This window comes from Cavia porcellus, unplaced genomic scaffold, assembly GCF_034190915.1.
Source record: "Cavia porcellus strain 051 isolate PalLab524CR breed Dunkin Hartley unplaced genomic scaffold, mCavPor4.1 scaffold_1, whole genome shotgun sequence".
Lineage (NCBI taxonomy): Eukaryota > Metazoa > Chordata > Mammalia > Rodentia > Caviidae > Cavia > Cavia porcellus.
In genome coordinates, this window is record NW_026947484.1 from 155,193,022 (window position 1) to 155,215,282 (window position 22,261).

Here is a 22,261-nt window from a genome sequence, read left to right on the forward strand (position 1 = left end):
ATGTGGTTACCAGATTCTGGTAAGTTGTATTTGTATTTTCATTATCTTGTAGGTATTGTTTAATTTCTTCTTTAATTTCCTCTGTGACCCACTGATTACTCAAGAGTGTGTTATTCAGTTTCCATGTGTTTTATGGGATTTTTGCAGTATCTTTTATCATTAATTTCTAATTTCAAAGTGCTATGATCCAATAACATGCAAGGGATAATTTCAACTCTTTTGCATTTATTTAAATATGTTCTGTGAGCTAATATATGGTCTATTTTAGAGAATGACCCATGTACTGCTGAGAAGAATGTGTAGTCTGATGTTGTTCTGAAGAAATACAAATGGCAAATAAATACATGAAAAAATGTTCATCATCATTAGTCATTAGAGAAATGCAAATTAAAACCACACCGAGATACCATCTCACTCCTGAAAGAATGGCCAGGATCAAGAAAACCATCAACAACAAATGCTGGATGGAACTCTGTATATGTCTGTCAAGTCCATTTGTTCACATGTGTGATTCAGTTCTGTTATTTCTTTGCTGATTTTATATCTGGTTGATCTGTCCTTTGGGGTCAATGATGTGTTAAGGTCTCCTATTACAATTGTGTTACTGATAATTTGATTTTTCATTTCTGTTAATACTTGTTTTATATAACTGGGTGCTCTGGAATTTGGTGCATATATATTTAAGATAGTTATCTCTTCCTCTTGAAGTTTTCCCCTAATGAGTATGTAGTGACCTTCTTTGTGTCTTCTGATCATTATTGGTTTAAAGTTCACATTCTCTGCAAACAGAATGGCTACTCCTGCTTTTTTGGGGGGCGGGTGGTTCCTGCTGCATGAAGTATTCTTTTCCATCCTTTGACTTTCAGTCTGTAAGTATCCTTCTCGGTTAGATGGGTTTCTTGTAGACAGCATATGATTGGATTTTGTTTCTTGATCCATTCTGCCAGTCTGTTTCTTTTAATTGTTGAATTGATACCTTTTACATTAATGGTTATAACTGTCATATATTCATTTATTGTTGACATGTTATCTTTCTGCTGTTGCATCTTTATTTTTCCATTCTGTTTGTCTGCTTTGCTTAGTGTTTTTTTCCTAAGTGTATCTAAACTGTCATTCAGTATTCTTTGCAGGGTTGGCTTGGTGTTCATGAAGTTCTTCAGCTGTTCTTTGTCATGGAAGTATCTTATTTCTGCATTGATTTTGAAGGATAGTTTTTCAGGGTCCATCAGTCTAGGTTGGAAATCATTTTTCTTTAGAATCTGGAATACTTCACTCCATGCTCTTCTTGACCTTATTGTTTGTGCTGAGAAGTCTTCTGTGATTCTGATAGGTTTTCCTTTAAAAGTGATCTGTCTTTTCTCTCTGACAGCTTTTAATAATCTATTCTTGTGTTGGATTTCTGGGATGGTGATTATTATATGCCTGGGTGTAGTTTTATTTTGGTTATGACTATTTGGAGTTCTATATGCTTCACTGAACCTGATGTCAGTTTCAATCTCATGCTTGGAAAATTTTCAGCTATTACTTCTCTAAATACTCTCTTGATGTCCTTTATGTTGTCCCCTTTTTCTTTAATCCTTATCAATATTATGTTGTTTTTCTTTGTGTCATCTTGCAGTTGTTGAATTGTTATTTCCTGAGTCTTTGTTATTTTTAAAAGATCTTTCCTTTCCTGTTCACTAGCTGCAATCTTGTCTTTGAGGTCTGAAATTCTATCTTCACTTTCGTTGAGGCAGCTTTTAGAGTTTTCAGTGGAATTTTTGATTTCCTGTATATCTCTGTGCATCCGCTTTATGTATTCTGTTTGTGTCTTATATTGCTCATCTAGGGATTCTATCTTTTTGTTTAGTTCCTCCAATTTTTAAACTGTGTTTTCTTTAGATATATTCAGCATCTCTTTCATTTCTTTTATCATTTCTTCTTTTACCTGGGAGATTATTTCTAGTTTGAATTCCTTTAAAGCTTCCCGGAGTTGCTTGTTTATTTCAGTTGCTATTATGTCTGATATTTGAGGTGTATGGCATATATTTTCTTCTATATACATCACCCCTAAGTTTTCTTGGGATCACATGGAGGTTTGAGATTGTAATTTGGTCTTTCATTTTGTCATTTCCCTATATTTCTGTGTTTCAAGTGTTTCAAGTGTTATTCGAAAGCTTCCTCAGTATCTGTTGGAAATCCACTTCTATGCTCTCAGCTCCTGGGACTCTGGCACCCAGTTCATCCAGTCTGCCAGGCCTCTGGAACTGGTGGCTCGCCTGCTTGCTTAGAACTCCACAGTCCTCTAACACAGGGGGAGGTGGATGCAGGTGCCCCAGACCCACCTAGCTGTTCCAGTGTACCCAGAAGGTGTGAGGGTCCCAAACAAGCTGGGCTCTGGGGAAAGTGAGCACCTGCCTGCTTGCTTAGAATTCCACAATTCTCCAAGCACAGCTGGAACAGGGAGGCAGACGCAGGTGCCCCAGATCTGCCTAGCTGTTCCAGTGCACCCAGAAGGCTTAAGGGTCCCAAACAAGCTGGGCTTGGGGGAAAGTGAGCAGGGCACTTACCCCAGGACACTGGGCATCTGGAACCGGTGGCACTCACCTGCTTGCTTAGAACTCCACAGTCCTCCAAGCACATGGAGAGGCAGATGCAGGTGCCCCAGACCTGCCTAGCTGTTCCTGTGCATCCAGAAGGTACGAGGGTCCCAAACAAGTTGGGCTCCAGGGAAAGTGGGCACCCGCCTGCTTGCTTAAAACTCCACAGTTCTCCTGGATTGTCTTCAATTTTGATACAGAATTATTAAAATACAATGAAGGCATTATATCAAATACCCTTAATTTCCCTTTTGCCTTTGGAAATATACATTGGTCCTACACATACTTAATAAGTCAGGAAGTCCCTTTTTCTCTCAATTACACTATAACTTTTTAATCTTCATTTAAATATGTAAATCAATATTAGAGATGAATGGTATGGAAATGGCAAAGCCTGGAGAAAGGGCTAATTAATGTAATGATAGAGTAGGCAGGATTTCTGCAAACTTTATAATTTTATATAATTATGCAAAAACTCTGTTGCCAAAACTCATCAAAAGGATATTCTTATGTGCTGACATTTATTCTGTAGTTTGTCGAGACTATACAATCCTGTCTCTCACCTTTTACCTATTAAATTCATTTCTGGAGAAGTACCCAGCCAGTTTTTTGTCCTTACAGCTCTCCATAGTTGGGAACCCTCTCAGTTGTACAGGGATGTCTTGTTGCACCATTTATGTTTTCCCAATCCTTTAACTATTGCTTTGAGGTTTTTCTGATATGCTTCATTGCTACCTAAATGTAGCTGTACTGGGTCAGCCAGGTTATAGATTTAGGCATCTAAAAATAATTAATTATCTCAAGGATGAATGAGTAATGATAGTTTCAAGTACGGATCTTCTAGATAACATCTAGACCTCAAAGGCCAACACAAAATCTATGTCTAGGTTATTCAATCTTAAAAACTGAAAAAAAAAATTTAAAACTTGCTATTTCTCATTAGTATAAAATATTTGAAACATGTATATAACATTTTTAAATCAGAGTATTTCTTAAAGCTGTTGAATATATTTGCAGTGCCCTTCTAAGGATTTTGCGGGGGTCTTTACATGACCAGGAGATGCACAAGCTCTGCTTTGGGCAAATGTCATAGAGCAACATAATATGAAGGGAGCTATGCACAAAGGTAAGGAACACAACAGTTCAATCACTGCTACTCACTGGCTGTACGACCTCTGACTATTGGTTTAACCCACCGAAACGCCACCTTCTTTAATTATAAAATGGAGATCATAGTAGAGAATTATGAAAAAAGGCAAATAAAGTACTTGCCTAGTAAGTACATAAAGAACTCAATATATCTTAACTATTATTATTAACCTGTAAATTGTCTAAAATAAATATATTTTCTAACTTTATCATCAGTAGTGACTATATTTTTTTTAAGTTAAAGAACTAGTGCAGCACCAATAGACATTACATTTTGGTTATTATATTCAAAATGAATATGATTTGCTTCCTTCTGATTACATAAAATATATAGTTACATTCAGATTAAAAAGAAAATTATAAAGGAAAATGGGAAAATAACTCACTTAAATAACACAGAGATTTATACTATTATTATTATTATTTTAATATATATCCTGGAACATTCTTATTTGGTAATAGGATTATTCTACCATATGTTTATCTTCTGTTTTGTTCATATATAATTGTAGAGCTCTTATTTCAGAACCTGTATTCATAAATTAGCTATAAATGTGAAAAAATAGCTCTCAATTGTTGGAGAAGCAAGAGACTAGAGATGAACACTCTAGCCCCAAAATGTTGGAGTACACTCTTTCCCAAGAAATGCTATACCTCAACTTCTGTATCTTTGGAGAATCATAAATATTAAAGGTGTTATATACGAAACACTTTAAACAGTGCCTGGTATACAAGTGGTATGTAAAAGCTATTATTATATATGGTATGTGAAGATGTCCCAAATATACTGTTACATAAATAAAAAGCAACTCATAGAATTAACTAAGTGTAATTTTAACCCATTTGTATAAACTAAAAAGTATATAATAATGTATCTATTTACATCTATACAAAAGAACAAAAATATTTGAAAGGTTATACATAGAATTGCCAACATGATTATCTCAGGGGAGGATTTCTACCCACTCTACAATGCTTCAATTGTTAAACATAATTGTGTATTATACTAGTAAGAAATCATTAAAAATTTTAAAAATACACTTTCGAGGTGAAAAATACGAAAACAAGAAGGAAAGTAGAGAAACAATACAACACTTGGTTTTCAGAAAGATGAATATAGTGCCAAATGGCAAATTACTTCATCAATCTGATGCACCTCAGTGTGAAACAGGAGAAATAACCTATGAGGATTAGAGGAGAATAGGCGGGAATTCATGCACAATGTGAGAAAAATGGTACTTGGTTATCTACTTGTTTACATGATAGCGTACAAGAAGTAATAAATGTATGTTCATATTATTTAGCCCAGTTATGCATAGACTGTGATTTTAGCACTTGAGAAACATACAGATAGCTTGAACTGAATTCTTGGAAAGTTAAAAAATACTATATCTTATGTCTTGGTTACTTTTCTCTCATTGCTGAGACAAAATATCCAACACCTAAAATGAAAGAAGAAAAGGTTTATTTAGCTCATTTTTTGTGGAGGTTTCTGTGCATAATCAGCTGGCTCCAAGGCAGGGTGGCAGGGCAATGCTTCAAGGCAGTAGCCAGCAAAAGCAGCCAGAACAAAAAGCAGGGGAAGAACATAGGCATCAACCATAAATAACATCAGGGCTGTCCCAAAGGCCATTTCTGTCCTGTATGTCTCTCTCAAATGTCACCAGTTATATACCAAAACCCAAGCTGATGACTAAACTGCATCTATTGTTATGTCATCCAGAACTTTATGATAATGTTTCATGTCAGACTTTGTAGGCTACAGTTTAAAGGGCACTTTGTTTGAGAGTAAAGCCTACCATGTTATCTAAAAAATGAAACTGAAGGATTACTACACAACTACCTGTGATTTTATTTATTGCTGATGCCTTAAGAAGCCATGAGTAAACACTTCAAATTATGTCATAAGACTTCTTATGACAACTTGTTCTGCCATCTCATTGAAAAAATTATTAAGAAACCCTCCTTGCAATTTTTGGGTCAGTGGGGATACCACTGTTACGAACCTAGGATTTACAGAACACTGGCAAAAATCCTGAGGTCGATCGACTTGAATGGCTTTGACTTGCTTCTTGCAGATTATATTGCATTTGTGGAAAAATCAAGATACTGTTTTGAACAAAGTTTTTATCACGAATTTACTGAAATATGTGTGAATACGATTTTGTACTGGGTTTTTGTCAGAAAAGGTAATCCTGATTTTGTGGAACTGATTCTCAAGAAGACAAATGACTATCTTCCAGACAAAGATTATCACCTGGCTCTGATATGGAGGTAATACTCTTATACTGATATAGGGGAATGAAACTCCCAACCTACTATACATCCGGTACAAGTCTGTGTTCTCTAGAATAGAAGAATGGATTTTAGGAACAACAGAGGTTAAGATCCTGTTTATTGAGAGAAAGAAAGTTTCTGTCTGAAAGACAGAAAAGTCTCCTGTGGGTTGCCAAAGGTGTCTTTTCTAGGGACTTTTATAGAGTAAAACTACAAAATGAGAAAGTCCAAGTTGGGAAAACCTGGGAACTTGCAAGGTGGGCATAAAGTGGGACAGAACTATGGTCAATCAATAAGATTAATTGCTCAGGTAAAACTGATCAAATCAGGAACAAATGGAGAAGCCAGTCCCAGCAAGGGGCATGCTTAAAGAGCAGTGACTCTTCCCTTAGGAGTTGGAATGGTGACTCCTGGCTTTTTCAGGGTGACAGAGACCTATTTAGGATATCCATCCTTAGGATGTGGGTGCATTTGTTTGATCTTTTGTCTTGAGGGCTGGCCCACAGCAGGAGGTGTCTGGCTCCCCCACCACTGCAAAGTATCTGAGCTTCTGCACTGGTTCCTTGGAGGACCTAGCCCTATCTGCCTATATTTCTACCTAATTCAGTTATCTGTAACAATATGTTTTTACCATAAGAAAAAAAGTTATTTTTAGGAGATTACAATACTTCTTTTTACAACTAATATGTATAGTGGCTATATGTAGTCAGAAATCTTAATTACCATTTGTTCAGCCCTTTATCCCATCACGGCGTATTCACTGAATGTTACCCATAGGTACATTACCATGTACCAAGACATTATTGGTGGTTCTTTTCTATAATAGTTTACATGTCAATGCTAAATGTAAAGCAGTGTTAGAAAATGCAGATTTCTCTGTAGGTACTTTGTTTTATGTAATACTGCTATTTCTTCTTTTGATAAACTTTCAAAGCACAATTGAGAATATATTCTGAATAATATATCACTTAATAATATTTATTAAACACAATTGTTTCAATTTGTATGTTACACATGGATAAATTTGACTCTGATCCTCTACATCTGAGTGAAATGAAAACAAGTCCCTGATGTAATCTGTTATAAGGTCAGATTTTTACATAGTCTTCACCTATCCAGCTACCTACTGACTACCACTGAGGATCTCATGAAAATAAAATCTCCCTTGTGGCCTCTTTATAGCATCTGTAATATACATTCTCACGTTACCTAGTCCATACTATGTCCAATTTATTCTTTGGTTTTAGGTGTTAGTATAATTAGAAAGCACGCACATTTGTTCACTAGTTCAATAAAATATTTATTCATCACCTTACTAGGTGCACAGCAAATGTACTATGAACAATGTAGATACAGGTATGCAAAGAAAAACAGTGTAGATTGGATCAGATAAAGATTAGACCGCTTAGGTTCTACCTGAGACAGAATTTTCTTAATTAAATATCATTGTGCTATTGGAGAACCAACGGATTGTATTATTTTATGATTACACAAGTACATGGACTGATGGCTGTGGTTTGAAACTATTAATAAATAAAACTTCCAAATAGTACTTTTGTTGTTTTAAGTAATCATGATATGTGTAACTGCAGCAGAGGTTAGCGGTTTCTAAAGCCAAATATCACTAGCTGGGATAAGTAATGGGTATATGTAACCTTGGCAAGCCCATGGGAAAGACAGAGAAAATTAAAAGAATTAAGTATGGAGCAGGAGAAGGAAATCTGAATGAAAAAATGAATGAAATAAAAAGTGGAACATGAGAAAAGGTCATTAACCACCTTTGGAGCAGAGGATGGGTACCTAGTATGAAACCAGGACCTCACACATGCTTGGCAAGTCCTTCAAGGAAAGCTCCATGAATTCCCAGGCCCCTTTAACAATCACCTTATGGGACTCTTTCAAAGTCAATAAATTTTGACTTGGATATACTCACAAGGTAAAATTCATAATGGGCCACTTCTCCATACCACAGCATAATTTGAATCTTTCGGAATCATAGCATTTTAGATTTGAATGGAGTCTGAGAATTCATTGGCAAATATTTATTCAGGGTAGCAGCCTCTTGCAAGGTATCTCTGGCTGATGCTCACTGGTCCCTTCTTGAACAACTCTGGTAGCAGCCAGTTAACTCTTTCCTGAGATAAACCCCGGTCCTTTGTCTGGACTCCTTCTGTTTCCCAGATGAGCACTTTCCGAAGAGTTACCCTATCTCAGTACTTTATGTATATGCAAGTGGCTTTCAGATCTTTATCCACATCCCCGGCCTCTCCTCTTAGCTCCAGACTGCTCCTACTGTCTACCTGACCTTGCCACATGCGTCTCAACCTCAGCAGAAACAAAACACAACACTGACCCAACGCTTCCTTCCCTTTGCCTGCAGTCTGTAAGCCCCAGTTTCTCTTGCTCTGGGCAATAATCCTGCAGTTATTCTTGATTCTTTTCTTTCCTTCACCTACACATCAGCTAGACCTTATCTCTAGAACATATCCAATTAGCTCACTCCTTTTCATCTCTTCATTTCTAGTCTAGGCAAAGCCTAGATAATGGCAGTAGATTCTAAAAGTCTTCCCCATCCCTAAAACCTATTTTTGACTTGGACATCAGCATGACCTTTGAAAAGTATAAAATAGCTCACATCACCCATGCTTAAAACCCTCCAGTTTCTCTAGTACAAATAGTATCAAATATTACCCCTTTTGATAAAACTAATGAGTATTTCTCAGTATTTCTCACAGACAAAGTCTCATGTTACTCTCTTTGATCTTTATATTCCAGTCTCACAGACATTTCTGTTTCTTGGACACTTTTTAAGTTTTATTCCTGCCTTGAGGTCTTATCGTAGCTGTTCATGTGTGCTGAAAATCTCTTCCCTTGGATCTGCCTGTGGCTAGCTCCTTTCATCAGCGACATTACAGTGTAAATACCATCCTCTCCGAGAGGCCCTCTCTAGTCACCCGGTCTATAGAGGTCACTCCATCATAATCACAGTCTTATAGTTTCATTTTCTGCACAGCACTGATTGATGATCTTATTTGCTGTTCATTTTTTTATTGACTCATCTGTTCACTATCTTTCACTACAAGGAAATTCCATGAGAGAGGGAACCTTGGCTGCTACTTGCCTTCAATGTCTAGAACTATGCCAGACACACAGCAAGTGCTCGTTGAAGATTCCGTGGGGTGGATTGTGACACTGCTTTGTTTCTTCCTCATCATAGTACGCTGATATCTGTCTCGGTTTCTCCAGTTTCACCCCTATAGCTATAAAGAAAGGCTCCTTTCCCTCTCTTCTACACAAAACACTCTCCAATATTTGAACATGACTATCATGTATTCATAATAATTACCTTAATTTGCCTCCTATCTGTCCTTTATTGCTAAAGAACATACTTTGGTCACTCTTGTATATAATACAGTTTGATAATTTCCTTACTATAATGATTAAGTATTGCACGGCCTCTGAGGTAGAAATAGAGGAAGAACTTGTTTGCTCCTTTTTTATAACAAACCTACAAGAAATATTAAGATGTCACCATGTAACAGATTGTAAGTAGTTTAAGAGAGATGTCATTGGTTACAGTAATAATCATTTATTGAGCATTTCCTAAATATTGGGCATTATGCTATTTTTAGAGATGTAAAAATCAAGACATATTTCCAGGTTTTGAAGGGCTTGCATAATAATGAAACATAGATGTACAAAATAAACCTTGGTTACATTGTAAAGCATGAAAATAGAAGCACATGGAAACACAGCATAAATGGAAACTAGAGAGAATATCTGAAAAGGCGCCTTAAAAGTATCTTAAACTGATTTATTTTTATATTTATTAATATGTTTGCAATACATAGTGATTACATTCATTGTGGGGAATTGATACATGCACATAAACATCTTAATTCTTTTTACATTCCCCTTTTCTTCCCTTCCTCATCCTTAAATTGATCTTTAAAAGATGAGAGAGTTTTTCTCCTTTCCTTTGAAAAAATGTAAGTACGCGGGGAGTATGACTAAAACCAAAGGAAACAGATGTATCCAACAACTGTAAGTTTAATAAGTAGCTAGAAAGTGAGGTGAGAATCCAGTAGTAGCATGAAATGACTAGAAGTAAAACCTTGAAAGACTTTGTAGATCATATTGAGGAATTTGAAACTAACATCAGTGAAGGTCAAACTTGTACAGTGGAAAGATTTGCCTGCCATTCCTTATTTGAAGACCAAATTGTGGGAAGGCAGACTGGGATAGCAGCAGGAAAACTAGTTAGCAGAAAAGAGAAATGATTAGATGAATTACTTGAAATCGCATTTGTACAGCAGGCATGATGTGCTTGCTTAGCTTATATACGTGTATTTATAATCGTTCTGAGGGGAGAAATAATTCTCAGACCAGCTTCCCCAAGCTCTGTCACCTTTTGATATCAGAACTATCGAGGAAAGTTAAGAGAATTTGAAGCAGTAGTGGTGGGAGAATAAAGAAGATATTTTAAAACAGAACAGTAAGACACAGTGGGCTTAGAAATGGAAAATCAAAGAGAAGAGTGTTCAGATCTCTAAATTTGGAGATTGGTTCACAGTGATATTAGTTCCCTGTTGCTGTTGCAACAAATGCCAAACACCTAGTAGTCAAATGAATTAGTTAATAGTTCTGAAGGTCAGAAGTCCAAAGTGAATCTCATGGGGCTAAAATTAGGTCTGGCCCCTCCTGGAAGCTCTGTCTCCTTGCTCTGCCACTGGTGAGAGGCCACCTGCATTCCTTGGCAGTTTCCTCCTGCACTTTCAAAGCTCACACTGGCGTGTCATCATACTTGTGTCTCCTTCACTGACTTAGTTTCCATCATTTTCTGACACTTCTAAAAATCCTAGTCATTAGCCTACCACAATGGTTGTGTCACAAACTAAGAGATGTCACTAACTGAGATTGTTACTCGACAATGAATATGGTGGTCTATATCTGTAATCCCAGAACTCTGGTGGGCGGAGGCAAAAAGGTTGCTAGACAAAGGCCATCCTGAGAACTCTGTGACTTAGCAAGACCCTATCTTAAAAAATAAAAAGGCCTGATGATATAGCTCAGTGTGGAGGCCCCAGTTCAATCCCCAGTACTAACAAAACAAAACCAAAACCCATTTCACGAGAGTCAGCATTAGTTTCAGACAGATGAGTTTGCATTGCCTAAGAATTATCCAAGTACCCATGACTAAAATAGGGGGGTAGATATACAGTGGCATTCCTAAAATGCTTTTGCAATAAATCCGAGATCATCTACAATACTGGTTCTACGGACATAGCCAATTCCACTGCTGTCACCCAGTTCCAAGCTGAATAGTTTCTTTTCCTGTTTCACAGCAAACCCTCAACAAAGGACAGGTCACACTACACTTTTACCAAAAGCGCCAGTCTTTATCCCATCTAGAGTAAAAGGTGATATCCTTACACTGATCCCTGAAGACTCCTCTGATGTGCTGTCCCGCCTCCTCTGGCTCATTCCTACTGCTCCCCACCCGCCTCACCCTCTCAGCCACACGGCCCCCTTATCCTGCAGCCCTCCAGGAACATCCTCTTGCCTTCAGTCTTTGTGTCTCTCCTTCTAGTCTTTGTCCATGTGTCACCTTTCAGTAACACGCTCTCCTCCTTAGTGAAAAACGCCTTCATCTCACCTCCCAGCACACCCATACTTACCCTGCTTTCTCTGTTTTCCACAGCACTTATCACCTGCAACCTACAAAACTCCCTGGTTTGCTGTGTTCGTCCTTCATATGTACAATATTTGACTATATATTACTTATATAGGCATCTCTCACTATAACACAAGCCAGATGACAAAGGCTTTCTATTTTATTCACTGATATGTCCTGAGTATTTAAAACAGTGCCTGGCATGCATTAAGTATTCAATAGTTTGTAAAATAAATGAAAGAAGTTGGAGTTATGATTATGTGTGAAACTGTATGAGAAAAATCAGTCAAATACAAACATGCATATTTAGGTGTTCAGAGCAGGAGAGAGGAGGCTGTCTGGGAGGACTGAGCAGCAACAACCGAACAATAACAGATCACAGGCGAACGGAAAGATTGGCCTAAAGAGTAAAGGGAAAACATAGCTCAAGAAAATCTACTATGCTAAACATTTCAGAGAAAAACTGTTATAGAGAAGCATCCTTTAAAGTTGTTAGCTAAAAACCAAAGGAGAATGCATAAAAAATTCAAAATAACTATAGCTTCAAAAGTGAATCATCCCTCTGCATGTCTATGTGGAAATATTATGCCCTGTTGCATAAGTGCACAAGACAGGCTTTCAGATACAGAGGGGTCAGCTCATTAACCCCACATTTAAAAACTGATTCTTTGCTTTGCTTGCCTCACTCCATCCATATAAGTACTGTTATAATTAACTGTCAGTACAGATTAGGCAAGTTTTAGTTTATGGACTATACTCTTTAACATGGGTATTAATCATATGTCATGTTGATACAGATTACTTTTAAATTTCATTTTAAACCTACTTGAGTTTTAGCCATGTTTTAAACATTTCTCAGTATTCATTCAATATCTTTTAAAGGTAATGTCAATTTAATATATTGAATCACTGGTGTCTCTAAATCTTAACAATGACTATGGTATATCTTGTTCCCTAAATTTCCTGAATCCCCATAATTATAAGGCTAGCTTGAGAACTAGAAAGGCCAACATGTTACATTGATTTTGAAAAGATTAAATGGCTGCGTATCACCAAAAATCTTGCTAGAACTGAAACCAAATTCTAGTTAACAAATATGTATGTGAGTGCCTACTGTGGACTCAGCATTGTTCTAGGCATGCAGAAATTCAGTAGTAAAAGGCAAAATTTATTGCTCTTTTGGTGCTTAAACTTTTACAGATCATCTTGCTCATTTATTTTGAAGATGAGAAAAACAGAAGATTGAAAATATTAAGAGCTAGGGTAATAATTCAGAGCAGGTGTACAGACTGCTGAGCAGGGCAAGGGACTGGGCTCAATGCTCAGTACCACGAAAACAACAAACAACAACATTAAAAAGAAAGGTATTAAGTAGGTTTTCCAAAGGATGAGCTTAAAGGAGTGTATTGGTCAATGCTTACTAGAGTCAGATGTAGAACAGTGCAAATGCCTGTGCGCTGGAGACCTAAAGGACCCAGTCAAGGGCTGGGAGCCCAGGGCACTGTCCTGTGCAAGTCTGCACCAAGGACCTGCACTGGAAAGGCCCCTGGGCCAGTGGTGGATGCTAGAAAGTCTGTGCCAGTGGGGTGAAAGATCTGTCCCAAAAGACTGAGAAACCTGCGCTGGAAGCTAAGATCCAAGATGAAAGATGAAAACTAAAACTCTCCTGAAGAAAGACAGCAGCCAAAAGTCCTTTGAAGAAAAACCAACAGAAAGCAGCTTGCTCAGGAAAATCAATCTTTCCTCAGGAAACGCAACCTTTCCCTCCTGTTCTCCTTTATGCCTTCTGGCAACAGTCCTCAGGTGAGTCATTCATGCCCGGAACCATGCTGACCCAGTTCAGTGGGACGTTCCCACTTAAACTGACTATTAATTAATCCACACAGGGAGGTATGTATCAAGTTCAGTGAGGAGTAAAAGAAAGTTCCAAATAATCAAAGGAGATTTCACCCAGGAGTTTATTGGAAAAGTACTTCTAAAATAAGCTCTGCTTATCTGGGAATTAAAAAAGAGAAGAATATATACAAAGCAAAACAAAAAGTTTAAAGATCCTGATGACTTGGGAAACCAAGTACCAATGATGGCAATGCAGAAGGAGAAGCAGTTTAAGAGTCCACTTTTGGATCGTTACTAGAAATATTTGTGAAAAGGATAAGATGTCCAAGACAGTAGTGGTCTGCAGATGATTTCAGAAGAGAAAGAGAATAGGGTAGATAAATGCACAGCAATATACATACATATAATTCCAATGGCAAAGTTATGACAGTTGATTACTAAAATGGTACTGTGCATTGCACAATAATTTTCATTAAATACAATTAAAATTACAATTTTATTGGTACAATTTAGAAATACATAATGATCACTTTCCTTACAGGGAACTTATACCTGTGCATGCTGTATCTTAGTTCCTCCTCTTTGCCCCATTCTCTTCCCCTCCTTTCCATCCCTTTTCCCCTCCATGTTTAAAAGCTTTGTCTCCATTTTATTATTCTATTCTCATATTTTTCTTTTTCCTTCCTCTCTTTCCCACTCCCCTTTCTTTTTGAACAATGTCTTCCTATTTCACAATATCTGTTACATATTTTGGTTTTTATTTACACTTTCAGTTTCTCACATCAAAGAAACTGTAATATTTACACATGTATGTTCAATTAATTTCACTTAAGAGTATGGTTTTAAGGTGCATCCTTTTACCTAGAAATGTCTCAAGGTTATCCTTCTTTATGGCTGAGTACTACTCCACTGGAAAAACCCCCACACCTTATTTATCCATTCCTCAGTTGATGGGCCTTTGGGTTGTTTCTGAGATCTAACTATTACAAATTGTGCTGCTATAAACATGGATGCACATATATCACTGTGGTATGATGCTTTTAATTCTTTTGGGAAGATACCAAGAAGGGGAACAGCTGGGTCAAATGGGATCTCTACTTTTAGGTTTTTGAGGAATCTCCACACTTATTATCAAAGTAGTTGCACCAGTCTGCATTCTCACCAACAGTGGAAAAGGATCCCTTTGCCTCCTCAGCCCCTCCAGCATTTGTTAGTGGTTGATTTCTTGATAATAGACTTTCTTTCTGGAAATGGAATCTCAGCATTGTTTTACTTTACAACTCTCAATGATCAGTGATGTTGAACTTTTTTTTTTCAAATATTTATTTGCCATTTGTACTTCTAAGAAGTACCTATTGATTTCAGATGCTCATTTATGGATTGGGTCTTTAAATTTGGGGGATTTTATTTTTTCAATTCCTTATGTGTTCTAGATATAAGTCCTTCGTCTTCAGACTTGACTAAGATATTTTCCTATTCCGTGGTTGTCTTCTTACTCTGTTGGTAATTTCTTCTACTGTGTAAAAGATTTTTAATAAGGTGAGATTCCAAATGTTGATTTTTTTGTAGTATTTCCAGTGCAGTGGGGATTTTGTTCATTAAATCTTTGCCTACATGTATGTCTTCAATACTTTTTTTTTTAATTACAAAACTCTGCATTTCAGAACTCAACAAAGTTGGTCCAGTGATTTTCTGTCTGAACTTTTCGGAACCCTAAACTAAGACCTAGCAGGGGCAGGGCTTCAGGAGCATCACATCCATTTCAACCATAGATATAACTTTCTTAGTTTTGCAGAATTCTTCAGATAAAAAGTTTGAAGCAACTCATATAATGCAAAACATTTTTTTGCAGCTGGCTCCCATATAGTAATCCTCTAATGTGGATTTATGCTTATGTCTAAAACACTCTTTTCAAACTTTTTACCAGAAAGTATCTATTAACCCCGTCAGTCTTACTTCCTGGATAATCTACAGGAAATGACCACGCCAGGTGGAGATGAGTACTACTGTCCTCAGTGCTTCCTTGGCACCTCAAGCATGCTTAAATCATTAACAGTTATCACCTTACATTATATTTACTATGTGGAATTATGTGCTAGCTTTAGCTGTGACAAAATACTTGAGATAAACAACTTAAAGGAAAAAGGTTTACTTTGGCTCAGAGGTTTCAGTCTGTGATGGATAGACTCCACTGCTTGGGGCTGTGGGGTGGCAGAACACGCCTGGAAGCACATGGTGAAGCAAATCTGCTCACCTCATGGCAGCTGGAAGGCAGAGAGCAGAAAGGAAAGCTGAAGGCCCCAGTCCCCGCTATGATATCCCCGCACACAGGCTAATGACTCACCCTCCGACAAGGCTCGCTCTAAAGCTCCCACCACCTCTCAATAGCTTCTTCACTTGAGTACCAAGCTTTTAACATATAAGGTTTATTGGGGGAGTGAATTTAAGATTCAAATCCAAGCCATAATAAACTGTGTCTTGTCTTTCTAATACTCAAAGACTGAATGTTTCATTTCTGCATAGCTAATCTTTAGCACACTCTGGACAAACAAATGTTAAGTAAATTATTATAGCTAATAAAAGAATAAGCAAAGTGGTACATAAATGCATGAGGAAATTGAGACTCAAAAAGACTGGCCTACCGAAGGTCACAGAGCTAGTCAGGAGACCGAAACACAGAATGCAGACTGCTGATCTGCTCATACACCACTGTACCACACGGCCTCCCATCTTAATTACATATGGTGAACCTTAAAGTATGCAATTCCAAAGCTCCTTTTTCTTTGCTCAGCATAGTAATCTAAAACCAATATTTATACTTTGTATGCTAGTTTGCAGAATATATTAGTATTTTCTTAAGAGAATTGTAGAGATAAGGATCATTAATCAAATTTTCTTTTCTTAGTCCTAAAACCATATTACTTGGCAAAGTTAAAGCTTGTTAAGATAAAAGTCCCTGTGACCAGAGATGCCATTATCATATTTATTTTATAACTGACCAGCTCAACAGTAAGTCTAAAAGCATTAAGTAAAATAACTGTAAACACTGTATAATATTAGAAAAGATAAATTTTTTGTTTCTACCTTAAGGTAGATCTAGCCATATTGGGACATTCTGAGAAAAGAATTACTTTAAAGGAAACTAGAAATATCCTTGAAGAAGGAAAATATAATTTTTCCCTTGAGGGATCTCATATAGCTCTAATCATAATTTCTACTTCTTAAATCCATGAATACTAATTCCAATTTTATTCAGGTGAAAAAACAGAACTAAGGTCATTGCACTAACTCTTTTTTATGTAAGCTCTGATTTTAATTCAGGTGCATGTCTGATATATGATCAAGAGCAAAAACAAAGCTATCAACACACACACATAATTCTACTAATTAAATGAAACATAAAAATGTGATTCTTTCCATTTCAGATTTTCCAAAGCTTCATGAGTTTTATAACACTCTTTTAAAATCAGGATGAATTTCTCAAATGAGAAATATAGATCTTCTACAACTAAAAGTAATCATTTTGCATGGGTTATAAGTTTTTGTTTGCTTATTTTTATAAATGTAAAAGAGATTTAAATATTTAGTAGGAGTTTTAATCTTCAGTTTGGTCTAGACATATATTAACAGTTAAGACAATATTTAAAATGATGTTACTATCTTCAAATTACTAATTACATTTCTTGATTCTACACTCAGTGAGTTTTTTTGTCTGTTTTGCAGGACTTTCACACCAGTGTACTGTCCGAGCCCTCTAAGTGGCATTACACCTCTATATTACGTAGCTCAGACAAGACAATCTAGTATCTTTAAAGTACTCCTGCAGTACGGAATCTTAGAAAATGAAAAATTCCCTCTTAACATTGTCTCAACAATATTACTCTACCCTTCACGAGTGAGAATAATGGTTGATCATGAATTGATCCACATTGAGGAAGATGCCAAAACGTGCTTAGTGCTGTGTTCCCGAGTACTTTCTGCCATTGCGGTCAAGGAAATAAAGGTAAGCAAGTTTTCATTCTCTGGTCATGCACTCTAACAGATGATGAATTTTAAGATAAAACTGAGGAGGCAAAAATAAAACTAACTTTTAATTGTATAGATTGCATTCAGGGACAAATCAATCATTAACTGTTACTAATTTAAAATAAAAGACAAAAAACTTAAATTATCAGTCCTTTACTTCATAATTTTGGTTTTCTAAATATAAAAGAATTTTGAAAGTTAAATTTATTTTAGTCTTGTTAAGTAGATGTATTCTATTATTTTCCAATAACAAAAGCTATGTTTATTAAGATTTCTGTCTCTGAAAAAAAGTAAACTAGAAATTTAACAGACCTCTTTTCCAACAGAACATATTAAAATGAGGGCTGCATTTCTCCCCTTAAATACAAACACAAACTAAGAAATAGATTTTTCCACGCAAAAATCCCAAAATAATTTTGCATTCTAAAAAAAAGAAAAGCTTAAACTAATTGCTCAACTGATAATGTCTCAGAAGTGTGACAACCTTCTATTTAATAGGATTGTTGGAATAATCCAAATTCAGAGAAAAAATAACCTTGCACAGCAATGTTTACCCTTCAAAATGAACTGGGAGTTTCAGCACCAAACTGTATGATGCCACCAAGAAGTAACTGCTTAACGGGGAGGAGCTTACTCTAAACTCACACCAGCTGAATGCCTACGGAACAGCAGTTCTCCTGACCTTTAAAGGTGTAACTTCAGAAATAAATTCATAAGAGATACAACTCTGTGGAGCTTTTTAAATGCCTTAATAAAAAGCCAATGCTTAGGTCAACTGTAAGAAAAGCAAACAGTTCAAATTATTTTGGCAACCCATTTAAAAACTACACTGTATCTCCAATAAATTTCTTTGTCCTTGTCCAGTGTTAGTCCTGCACAATTATTAAAGAAATACCAATTTTTTTTACCATTAAATGCTATTCTTGAGGTACAGCAAAGTAGGAGAGTGCTAACGTAGAAGGGGCTGAACAAAGTCACCAACCTGAGTGGCAAAGAATTCAGAGATGGGTCCAATCAATTGCAGTTTAATAAAGTGAAATTATACTGTACCAGAAGGCAAAGGATCACATTAAAACTGCCTGAAGAACATTTTACAGGCTCTTCCCTGTTTTACATTTCCATACTTTCCAGTAGTTTCCCCTCTCACAGCACATAGATTTTACTGAAAATATATATTTGGGTAACCATCCCTACACATACGAATATCATAATGTTAAGTGAAATAAATCAAACAAGCTTAAATATCGCATGATTTCTCTTACATGAGAAATCTAAAATATAAATAAACAGTAAAATAAATGATAATATGATAAATAGATCTTTGCAAAAGAGAGGAGAACCAAGAAACGGTGAACTGAGAGAGGAAGTGGATGAAATAAAAAAAAAATCTGTTATGTATGAGCTAACTGTCCACAGCAAGTGTAATCATTATATACTACAAACATGTACTTACAAAAATAAAAATTAAAAAAGAAACTATTTTGCATACCCTACCAATTATCCTGAGCACCTACCACAGTATTAAGAATATATCAGATACTCTTCAAGTTGTCAATGACTGGATAAATGATGCATTTATATACATATCTAATGTAACGAGATAAGCAAAACTGTCATGGCACCTGGAAAACACAGGTTCTGTGGTGAGACATCTCCATAGCAATATCCTTTCCAAGTCCATCTATTGACATTTGTCTTCTGGAATTCAGTCCTTAAAGATGACTTCCTGAAATTTCAGAAGACATCTTTTCATTTGGACAGACCTTAAATCAGGTCTTCTTGTGTGTGAATTTTTATGCTACGATGTTTGGAACCATCTGGCAATTTTCAGCATTTATACTCTTCCCAGCCCATGAATGAGAGAATCAGAACTTCTGGGTGAGGGCCTAAGTGTTGGCAATTTTTATAGTCTCATATAATTCTAGTGTATACCACACAGACAGTGACAATTGCTAATGAAGTATGTGTATGATCCATCTAAAGTTAAAAATGTACCCAGTATCTGGGATGTAGTTTCATAGTTACAAAACCGTTTTGTTTCCTGTCCTCACATATTATTTAAACTTCATTATTGTAGGAATAAAATGGTGATAAAATACAGTGGTAGCTTGGTTTACGAGTTCATTTGTTTTATGATTTGGGGTAAGACGGCTGCATATGTGCTTACGTGGAGGTTATGGCTGCAGGTGTTTGTCACCTAATGAAGAGTTTGTGAATGGAAGCAAAATTTTGCTGAATGTTTCTGTTTGTGAACTGAATTGTTTGCAAACAGGAGCGTTCATGAGCCAAGGCATTCCTTTATCTACCTCAAGTGAAAATGCTTTAGAAAAAATGTTAACTATTTATATAAAAATCAATTTCTGAATTTAAATGAAAATAAATGTTAATAATTTGTACTAAATCAATGATTAACATGAAAAAATAAAATATTTCCCTCCAGATGCAGCTGAGTTTGGGAAGGCGTCCAATTATTACAGATTGGTTGGAATACATTCCTCCAACAAGATACAAAGATCCATGTGAACTACAACACCTTTGCAGAATAACCATTAGGACTCAACTATTAACCAACAAAATGCTTCCAGATGGAATATTTTCACTGAAAATTCCTGTTCGTCTGCAGAAATACCTGAACTTAGAAAGTTAATATACATTTTCATCCTAAATTCTTCAACGATGCTCACCACAGTATGGCTTAGAAGTTAATAAACTATTAACTTCATAAACTGTTAACTTATTAGAAGTTTTTATTGGATAGTGCATTCCACTAGAAAATATATTTTCAAATGATGTCCACAATCACTTTTTGGTCAGGCTGTGACTCTGGTCACTGCCTTCCACAAAATGGTATAAATTACATGTGTTCTGAGACAAATAGAAAATATCTATTTGATCCAGCATTACATCAAAATGAAAATGTTATCTGTTAAACTGTTAATATTACAAAGAAATTCACCTAAGACATAAAATGTATGAAAAGACAAAACTTTAGATCTTTTTAAATATTCATGGCACTAGACTTTTCTCTAACTATGAGGTCTAGCTTGTAAAGCAAAGATGATGATTGGAGAACAGTATTCTATGGGTCTCTGATATTTCTACCTGTCTCAAGAGCAGAGGCATAGTTATTTGTTATGGACTAGATTTTCACACATATTTGTATTGTGAGCAACCCTGGAAGATAGAGATAATGTCTCTCTCTCTCTGGAGAACAGAGTGGGTTTGCTTGCTGTATAGTACAATAAAGGTAATATTGTACCCTAGGGAAAAGGTTGAGCAGGTTATCCTAAAGCTCATTATAAAATATTGGAATTTCATATGCTTAGGGCTCCTCAGTTGTGGCATAAACACACTCTGAATGCTTCTGATGAACTCTTTCATGTCTTTGATGGGGAGCATAGGTGTGACCAACACAAAAACAAAGCTCGTGGTGCTTGCTGTATCACTAGTAATAAAGCTTTGTGTTCTGACCTAGCACTGTGATAGGCTAAAATGCTAGTCTGGATGGGATGGAAATCTCAAGGCTTCACACTTCTTCACAACGCGCATCGGTCCTCACCTCATGATAGCATATTTTAGGGCTTGCCATTTGATACTATGCCAGATACATGGTAGCAGTTTCCACTATGCACTGGCAACCTGCGTGCAATAAAACATTTTCACAGTTCAGAGAGCATTCACTCTGGTATCACGATTACATAGTAAACTGTATACTACTATCATAGTATCTAAGAACTGAATATAAAAAACAAAGTAACACAGACATGGAATGATATAACTGGATTACTTCCTTTCCTTTTTTCTTACTTGTAATACAAATATGTTACAGGATTAAAGTATAGAAATATTTATTTATACCCTTAATAAAAACATTTCATTTCAACTGAGAACATGTTTAACCTCAAAGGTAAAGAAGCTCATCATCACACAGTGTATCACCATGTGAATATTTCCTTTAGTAGTCACAGGTAAGATAGTTATATTTTTTGAAAATATATGTTAATGTAAAAAATGCAAAAAGCTACCTTTATTCCAGCATATATAAATATAGTATATATCAAACTAACAATCAGATGTGGCAGTTTATCTGGGAAGACAAGTCTCCATTGTCTCCATAGTCACTCTCTGCTTTCCGTCTTTTTGTTTCATCCTTCCTCTTCCATCCCCATCTTTATGAGTGCATACTGAACCTGGCCTTGTCACCACTATCGCTGAACAAGGACAATAAGCAGCATCTAAATTTCAGGAACTTCTTCCTACTGGCATTCTGACTACTTCTGCACTTTTCAACATGGCTGGTCACCCAACATCACATTTAATGCTCTCCTTCTGTATTAGTTTCCTAAAGTATCAGCTTGTCAGCTTGGTGGCACATGCCTATAATCCCAACACTTGGGAGGATAGGCAAGAGGTTTGGTATGAGTTTGGGGCCAGCTTGGGTTACATAAGAGTTCAAGGACAGTGTGAACTACACAGGAAGATCTTGTCTAAAAAACCCAAACACACACAGCAAAGCACCATAAATTGAGTGGCTTAAAAAAAATTTCTTGGTTCACAATATTCAAATTGAAAAATTCAAAATCAAGGTGTCACCAGGACCCTGCTTTCTTTATAAAGTACAGAGGAATCCTCCCTTGTACCATGCTAGCTTCCACAACTGTCCTATCTTCTGACGACATTTGGTATTCTTTGGAGGGAGGTTTCATCACTCCAGTACTCT

The 22,261-nt window shown here is 36.3% G+C and overlaps 1 protein-coding gene across 1 annotated transcript; it reads left to right on the forward strand.

Moving 5' to 3' along the window:
• Positions 1 to 5,510: 5,510 nt before the first annotated feature.
• Asb17 (ankyrin repeat and SOCS box containing 17) lies at positions 5,511 to 20,224 on the forward strand. Its single transcript, XM_003478813.2, has 3 exons — positions 5,511 to 6,002; positions 17,239 to 17,518; positions 19,982 to 20,224. The coding sequence occupies exons 1-3, from the start codon at positions 5,608 to 5,610 to the stop codon at positions 20,186 to 20,188; spliced, it is 882 nt and encodes a 293-aa protein (XP_003478861.1). The 5' UTR covers positions 5,511 to 5,607; the 3' UTR covers positions 20,189 to 20,224.
• Positions 20,225 to 22,261: the final 2,037 nt, after the last annotated feature.